Genomic DNA, 9,341 nt, shown 5'->3' with positions numbered 1-9,341 from the left:
AATAATAGAATCAATATAAAATAACCGAGAGTAATGAAACCTCGGGTCGTTCTCCCTAGGATGCAATTGAAATTTTATTTCTTTTGGTTGTGAGGGAAAATGGGTTTTCAAGCAAGAAATGAAAGATTAAAAGAACTTGAGAAATAAAAGAACTAAGGAATGCTCAAAATTGTAATTAACGCAAGCAAAGGTAAATAGGATCAAAACTAGTGAAAATGCAATAAAGAGGCCTTGACTTGGGAATGAGGATCCAAGGAATCCTATCATTGCCATAACCACAACTATGGTAATTATCATGAGTCAATCTCGCCTAGTCAATCCCAACCATGGAAGAGTAAGTCAAACAAGCATAATTGACCTTAATCCATAAGTCCTAACCAACTTACCAAACTAATTGATAAAAAGCTAGCGTCAATCGAAACAAGAGTCAACTAACTACCCAAGAATTACCACTAAATATCGAACATTATGACTCTAGCATCCTAGGAACTCAATCCACAAGTCAAGGTGGGAAAATCTACTCAAAAACTAAGGTTGTTATTTTCACAAACACCTTGTGTGCATGAAAGTAAAGCATGGAAAATTGTAAAGAAAAATAGAAAGCTATAACCAACTGTGCATAAAATTAACAATAAACATCCAAACAAGCATAAAGAGAGCATGAAACATTAAATTCATTAATCAAAATTTCAAGAACTCATAATTGCAATTATAAGCAAAGTGCTTGAACCAAAGAAAATGAAAATAAAGACAATGTAATTAAAGAGGAATTAAAGTGTACTTACAATTAATGATGCAAAATCCAAGAGAGAAGCTTCTATAAAATGCTACAATAGAAATGGAAATTAAACCCTAAGAGAGCAAAGCTACACTACTCTTACTCCTACTGCTACTATATGAAACTAAGGAAAAATAAAATCTAAGTCCTAATGTCTATCAAATGTGTTGATATCCCCCTTATATAGCCTTCCATTTCAGCCTTCCAGCCTTCCAAAATGGCCCAAAAGGCCTCAGAAAATGTGAGTCACGTGTTTCATTAATGAAATCACGTGTTGGGTCCTGTGCGGACGCACAGACGTGTGCGTCTGCACACTCGGCTGAAAATTGACCTGTGCGTATGCATAGGTTCATGCGTACGCATAGGTGCGTGCGTACGCACACATAAAATTCTTGCTTGTGCGCGCGCACGCATGGTTGTGCGCACGCACACTTTGCTGTGTGTGCTTTCCTTGTTTTCTTCATGTTTTCTCCCTTGCACATGTTTTCTTTCACTTTTGCCCATCCATTCTTGCCCTCAAGGCCCGAAATCACTCACAAACCATATCACGGCATCGAATGACATAAAAGTGGGATTAGAAATCACTAATTTAAGCATTAAAATGCATGTTTTCACATTTAGGATCAAATTAGGGATCAAACACAAAAGTATGCTATTTTGGTGCTTAAGTGTGAGTTCATGTGCTAGAATCCATCCAAATTGAGTCAAAATATACCATCAAATATGGACTCATCGGTGGTATTGTGTTGCAATTTTGTGAGTCACTCCCTACCTTTGGAGGAGGGTATTCAAGTGTTTGTTGCAAAAATAACTACCCTCCATCACTTATCAAGCTCTTTGGCACACCAAACCTAGTGAAGATATTTTTTTCACATGAATTGGAGGACTACATTAGCATCATTGGTGGTGGTGACAATTGCTTCCACCCATTTTGACATATAGTCCACTACCACTAGTATATCTTTGTATGAATGTGATGGAGGAAATGGACCCATAAAGTCTATTCCCCACACATCAAACAATTCTACCTCCAAAATATACTTTCGAGGCATTTCATTCTTCCTTAACAGATTCCCCACTCTCTGACATGCATTGCAATGCTTCACAAACTCTCATGCATCTTTGAAAATTGATGGCCAGTAGAACCCACTTTAAAGTACTTTTGTAGCTGTTCTCTCAGCACCAAAGTGTCCTCCAAAGCTTGATCTATGATAATGCCATCGGATGTCTTTGATTTCCTCCTCAGCTACACATCTTCTAATTATTCCATTTGAATAGAAATGGTTCATCCCACAAGAATTGTTTAGTATTATTTAAATTTTTTTTTATTTGTTGCTTTATATATTCTTGTAGAATTCTCCTTTCCACCTTGTAGTTTGTAATGTCTACAAACCAAGGTGCTTGTTGAATCATGGAAATGTGTTCATCAGGAAATCTCTTATTTACAGGTGGTGATGGATTTTTGTTGCTCTCTTGTGGAAGCATTGATAAGTGATCTGCCACTTGATTCTCACTTCCCTTTCTATCTCTGATCTCTATGTCAAACTCTTTTAGAAGTAGTACCCATCGAATGAGCTTAGGCTTTGCATCCTGTTTTGATATGAGATACTTGAGGGCAGCATGGTCAGTGTATACAATAATTTTAGACCCAATCAAGTATGACCTGAACTTATCAAAGGCATAGACTACCGCTAGTAACTCATTCTCAGTTGTAGTGCAGTTTCTTTGGTCTTTATTTAACACCTTGCTTGCATAGTAGATCACATGGTGCAACTTTTCCTTCCTTTGTCTCAATACAGCACCAATTGTAAAGTCACTTGCATCATACATCAGTTCAAAGGAAAGTTCCCCATCAGGGGGTGTAACTATTGGTGCTGTAGTAAGCTTAGCTTTAAGAGCTTCAAATGCATGCTTGCAATTATCATCAAAGACAAATTGTGTGTCAGCCACCAACAAATTGCTTAGTGGCATGGCTATTTTTAAAAAATCTTTGATGAATCTTTGGTAAAAGCCAACATGTCCTAAGAAGCTTCTTATTGCCTTTGCATTTGTGGACAAAGGAAGTTTTTCAATGATCACAACTTTTGCCTTACTACTTTTATACCTTTGTTTGAGATTTTATGGCCATGGACAATCCCCTCAGAGACCATGAAATAGCATTTTTTCTAATTTAAAACTAAGTTAGTCTCTTGACAACGTCTCAAAACTAAGGTAAGGTGGTGCAAGCAAGTGTTAAATGAATCATCAAACAAAAAAAAAACCATCCATAAAAACTTCAATACATTCTACCATGTCTAAAAAAATTGAGAGCTTGCATCTTTGGAAGGTGAATGATGTCTTCTCTTGATCATTGGAATCTATCACTATTTGATTGTACCCTGAATAACTATCAAGAAAGCAATAGAAAGCATGGCCTGCCAACCTTTTCAGCATTTGGTCAATGAAGGATAAAGAGAAATGGTCCTTCCTTGTAACACTATTTAATCTCCTATAGTCTATACACATCCTCCACCCAATCACTGTCCTTGTGGGGATGAGTTCATCCTTGTCATTGAAAATCACTGTGATGCCACCCTTCTTTGGTACTACTTAAACGGGGCTAATCCATGGGCTGTCTGAGATGGGATTATGATCCCTGCATCCCTTGGTTTCATGACTTCCTTCTGGACTACTTCTTTTATTGTAGGATTGAGCCTTCTTTGGGGTTACACCATAGGCTTGGAGTCTTCTTCTAATAGTATCTTGTGCATACAAACAGTGGGGCTTATACCCTTAAAGTCTCCAATCATCTAGCCTATTGCACTCTTGTGTGTTATCAGCACTTCTAGCAACTCTTCCTCCTCTTGTGCATTTAGAGCAGAACTGATGATTACTGGAAATGTTTTCCCAATACCAAAAAAGACATATTTGAGGCTTAGAGGTAGAGGTTTCAGCTTTTATTTTGGTGGTTCATCATCCTTGCATTCTTGTGGCTGTTCAATAGCTTGTGTCTCTTCTTCCTCTTTCACTTGGATACTGTGGACTTCCTCCACATAATTTTCACCATTGCTAGCTTCAAGAACTTCTTCAACCAAGGTGTCCATCACATCAATTCTCATGCAATTTTCCATCTCATCTGGATATTGCATGGCTTTGAAGAAATTGAGTACTAGCTCACCTTTCTCAACATCAATTAGGTCTCTAGCAGTAGCTAGAAAGGTTCTTCCTAGTATGATTGGATTGCTTCCCTCATCTTCCACATCAAGTATCACAAAATCAGCTGGAAAGATGAGCTCTCTAACCTTCACTAGCAAGTTCTCTACCACTCCATTAAGAATCTTAAGGGATCTGTCAGGAAGTTGCAAAGACATCCTTGTTGGTTTAACATCCCCTATGAGCATCTTTTTCATCATAGAAAGGGGCATTAGATTGATGCCTGCACCTAGATCACAAAGTGTTCTTTCTATTGTCATGTCACCAATTGTGCAAGGGATAAGAAAGCTCCCAGGGTCCTTAAGCTTTGGGGATAAACCTCTTTGGATGATGGCATTGCATTCTTGTGTGAGAACCACAATCTCTTTTTCCTTCCAGCTTCTCTTATTTGTAATGAGTTTCTTGAGGAACTTAGCATACAATGACATTTGTTCTAAGGCCTCAGTAAGTGGGATGTTGATTTGGAGTTTTCGAAAAATTTCCAGAAACTTTGGGAATTATTTATCTCTCATCTCCTTGTGTAACCTTTGTGGATAGGAAAGCTTAGGGACATACGATTTTACTTCTTCCTTCTTCTTGTATGGTTGGGGTTCAGGGGTCATTTTCTCCTTCTTAGAGACTTGTGAATCATAATTCCCCTTGTTTTCTTTCTCATCATTCTTCTCTTTTTCTTTGTCTTGCTTGTTAACATCCTCTACTTCTTCTCCCACTATCTTCCCACTCCTCAAGTGTATGGCTTTGCATTCTTCCTTAGGATTGGGGAGTGTGTCACTCGGGAAGGCATTTGTTGGCCTTTGAGCAATTTGTTTAGCCATCTGCCCCATTTGTCTTTCAAGATCTTATGGATGCCTCTTGATTTTTACTCACCATCTCTTGATTCTTCATAAATGCTTCTTGATTTTTGCTTTCCATCTCTTGACTTTTACTTGCCATATCTTGACTCTATATGATTTTTTCCATTATCAGTTCAAGATTAAAAATCCTCTGAGAATCTAGATGTGGTTGTGTGGGGTATGGCTGTGCTTGGTGAAAGTTGTTTGAGACATTGGGGTGGGTGTTTTGTAAGTTAAGTGGAGGTGTGGCAAAGTTGTTCTGGGAGTTGTGAGAGGTGTTTTGGAAGGGTACATTTTGTGAGTTTCTAAATTGGTTTTGGTTAGTGGATAGTTGTTTGAAATTGTTAGTCTTGCAAAAGTTGTTGTTGTTGGTATTACCACTCCTTTGTCCTTGGTTTTGTTGGCCTCCCCACCTAAAATTTGGGTGGTTCCTCTATTCAGGATTGAATGTGTCTTCATATGGATCATTGTGTGATGATTTGGAGGTGTTGTTCATAAAATGGACCTGTTCCATGCTTGATTGCTCATAGTTCAAAATTCTCTTCAATTTAGTTTACTCCATTTGAATCATAAGTTGAATGTTGTGTATTGACAGTAGCCACTTACGTCCCATCTATTCGCTTATTCATCATCATCTCCAAGATAGCACTGATGATATCAAGCTCCAACACACCTTTCTTTATATTCATGTTTCTCTCCGAAGAGTAAAAGTATTGGTTGTTAGCCACAATTTCAATGAGCTCCATTGCTTCTTTGGGAATTTTCATGTGGAGTGAACCTCNNTTTCTTGATATTTGAGTTATGCCTTCATAAAAAATCTGAAGTTGCACCCAATTAGTGAACATGTTGGGTTGGCATTTTCTCAGTAGTCCCTTGTATCTTTTTCATGCTTCATAGAGTGATTCTCCCTCCAATTGCTTAAATGTTTGAACCTCAGTTCTAAGTATTTTGAGGATTACCTGAAACTGTAGATTGATCTCGGACGAGATCTGCGGTGGCGGCCGGAGCTGTTGCGTCCGACTTGTTGGATCTGGTGGCCGGAGCTGTCATGTCCGACTTGTTGGATCGGAGTTGTTGTGTCCGATTTGTTGGACTTGGCGGTGCTGCTGATCCTTCATCACCGGAGGGTGGTGGTACCTACAAGAGACTTCGATGCTTAAGTTAGCACGGGCTTTTGGCAGGTTTTTAGTAGAATCAGAGTATGAGTTATACCTGGGTGCTCTAGTGTATTTATAGTAGTGTAGAATGACCTTTCTGGAGATAAGATAGTTATCTTATCTTATCTTTGAGTGAAGTCATCTTATCTTTTTAGGGGAACCGCCTTATCTTTCTAGGCTTTGGCTGCCTTTAGATTTGGGCTGTGTTTCTTCGTTTGGGCCTGCTTTAGGCTCTTCTAGCGATTTGGCTGAACTCTTTGTGAAGAGGTCGGTAATGGGCCAACCTTCTAAGAGGTTGGTCGTGGGCCAACCTTCCAAGAGGTCGGTCATGGGCCAACCTTCCAAGAGGTCGGTCATGGGCCAACCTTCTAAGAGGTCGGCCAACCCGGTCCTTTATAGCTCGAACCAATGTATGAACAGTGCCCTTACTTGAGTTCGGACCTTTCCGTGAGATCGTTATTTCAGAGCTTCGATCTCTTTGGGGAAGTCGTGCTCAAGCATCCTGACTTTGGTCGATCTTGAGTAGCTTCTCCTTGTGCGAGTCTGGTGTTGCCCTTTTTAGTTTGTTGAGAGGACATTTCAGGCTTCTTTCGACTTGTTTGTCTTTACTGCTCGGGCTTTTTAGTCATCATCCAACAACTTTTTAGGTAGTGTTCCGATGGAGAACCTTTTTATAGTTTGTTTGGATGACTTTTTAGCGCCATTTTGATTTGTGCTTTTGCCTTTGGTTCCGAGGGTTACCTGAAACTGTGGGTCGATCTCGGACGAGATCTTCTGTACTGGTCGGAGATAACATGTCTGGCTGGGGGTGGCGGCCGGAGTTGTCGTGTCCGACTTGCTGGACTGGTTATGCTGCTGATCCTTTGTCACCCGAGGGTGGTGGTACCTGCAAGGGACTCTGATGCTTAAGTTAGCAAGGGTATTAAACAGGTATTGTGGAGAATCAGAGTATGAGTTATACCTGGGTACTCCAGTGTATTTATAATGGTGTGGGATGACCTTGGGATAAGATAGTTATCTTATTTTATCTTATCTTTAAGTGAAGTCATCTTATCTTCAAGGGAACCGCCCTTATCTCTATAGGCTTGGGTTGCCTTTGGATTTGGGTCATGTTCCTCTGTCTGGGCCCTTATTGGGCTTTCCTGGTGATTTGGCCGAGCTCTTTGAGAAGAGGTCGGATGGTTCTGACCTGAAGAGGTCAGTCGACTTGTAGTTTAAACATCCCGGGTCGGACAGTTCGGCCCAGGGTATGAACAGTGCCCCTGCATGAGCGTGGTCTTCCTTTGGAGGTAGAGTCCCTAGTTTCAGGACTTCAATCCTTCTCTGGAGAAGCCGAGCTCGAGCATTTGTCGACTTCTTTTGTGTAGAGACCCCTTCTGAATACGGAGCGTTTCTTCTTTTTATTTTACTTCGAAAACTGGTGTTCCCTGTCTTGGGAACGTGCAAGGGTCTTTAATGCCCTATTAATTTCTTAACGTTCCATTTTTTTGTCTCCCGCTTTCTCGTTTTATTTTTGAATTGCATCAAAACTTTCTCTTTTCTATTTCTCTTCACTGTTGCTCGCTGTAACTTCCCCTTTTCTCTTTTATTCTTCCATTTTGTTCGTACTCCTTTGTTCCTTTGGGATTTTTGTTTTCGCGTCTTTGCGCTTCTTTCTGTGACGCCATTGGTGATTGTTGGTGCTTTCCTTGAAGGCAATTCCGGATTCCGTCTTTCCGTCTTCAATTTCTTCAGAGCTTTCTCCTTTTTCGGATTGGTTCTTCTTCCCGTTTCTTTACTTCTTTCGTCGTTCTTCCCTTGTACTTGCATTGTTCTTATTTCTTGGTAAAGTTTTGGTTTTGCTTGAGTGCATGTTTTTGGAAAACTTGAACCTTTTCGTATTCTTATGCTTGTTTTTCACTGTGATGTATTTTTTCTGGCTTTCTTTCAACCTTATGTATACTCTGGGTGTTTTTCCTCATGGTTAAAGCTCTTTAGGGTTTTGCATGTTGTTGCCTGTTTCTGTTGATTTTGATTTTGTAGCTTTTTGGGATAATGGCTTTGTTTGATTCTGAAGAAAGGTCATGTCTTTGATGATTTCCACTTGGCATGTTTTTGTTGCTTGGTAGTTCCTTTTCCTGATAGACTGAAGCTGCAGTTTGAGAGGTGGCTATTGATGACTTATTTAGTTTGTAATTTTCTTCTCGGAATGTGATGAGCGGATATTTTATACGCTTTTTGGGGTTAATTTCATATAGTTTTGAGTATGTTCTAGTTAGTTTTTAGTCTATTTTCATTAGTTTTTAGGAAAAATTTATATTTTTGGACTTTACTATGAGTTGTGTATTTTTCTGTAATTTCGGGTATTTTTCTGGCTGAAATTGAAGGAGCTGAGCAAAAATCTGATTCAGGCTGAAAAAGGACTGCTGATGCTGTTGGATTCTGACCTCCCTGAACTCAAAGTGGATTTTCTGGAGCTACAGAACTCGAAATGGCATGCTTCCAATTGCGTTGAAAATTAGACATCCAGGGCTTTCCAGCAATATATAATAGTCCATACTTTGCACAAGAATAAACGACGTAAACTGGCGTTCAACACCAGTTCTCTGCCCAATTCTGGCGTCCAGCGCCAGAAAAGGATCAAAAGCTGGAGTTGAACGCCCAAACTGGCACAAAAACTGGCGTTCAACTCCACAAATGGCCTATGCACGTGACTTGCTTAAATCTCAGCCCCAACACACACCAAGTGGGCCCCAGAAGTGGATCTCTGCATCATCCAGCATAGTCTACTCACTTTTTGTAACCCTAGGCTACTAGTTTAGTATTTAAACAACTTTTTGAGACTTATTTTGTATCTCATGACATTTTAGATCAAACCCTTGTATTCTCTGACGGCATGAGTCTCTAAATCCCATTGTTGGGGGTGAGGAGCTCTGCTGTGTCTCGATGAATTAATGCAAGTATTTCCGTTTTCCATTCAAACACGCTTGTTCCTAATTATTTTGTTGCTTAGATTAGGAAAATTTTTCTTTTTTGGTTTAGAGTCTCTTATTATTGTTCTTGGTTAAAAATATCTTTCTTTAAAACAAGTGTTACATTTACTGCCCAATTGGCTAGAGCGTTAGTCTAAGTCCGTGGCAGTTTGGTACACTCTTTTTAAAATCTTTTTCAAAAATAATATTTTCTCTATTAAATTTTGTGCCAAACTTTAAGTTTGGTGTTCTCCTGTTGATTTCCCTTGATTTTCAAAAATTGTGGTTTGGTTTTCTAAAAATTTTAATTTGGTGTTCCTTGGTGTTTTCCCTCCAAAATTTTCGAAAATAAGGAGCATTAGATCCAAAAATTTTTAAATCTTGTGCTATCTTATTGTTTTTCTCTTTCCTCTTAAAAATCAAAAATATC

At 39.3% G+C, this 9,341-nt stretch overlaps 1 protein-coding gene across 1 annotated transcript; it reads right to left on the bottom strand.

The window, feature by feature from the left end:
* Positions 3,715-4,398, bottom strand: LOC107615401. Its single transcript, XM_016317465.1, has one exon. The coding sequence runs from the start codon at positions 4,396-4,398 to the stop codon at positions 3,715-3,717; it is 684 nt and encodes a 227-aa protein (XP_016172951.1).

This window comes from Arachis ipaensis, chromosome B09, assembly GCF_000816755.2.
Source record: "Arachis ipaensis cultivar K30076 chromosome B09, Araip1.1, whole genome shotgun sequence".
NCBI lineage: Eukaryota > Viridiplantae > Streptophyta > Magnoliopsida > Fabales > Fabaceae > Arachis > Arachis ipaensis.
The sequence above is the reverse complement of the archived record's forward strand: the minus strand, read 5'-3'. Positions and strand labels throughout refer to the sequence as shown.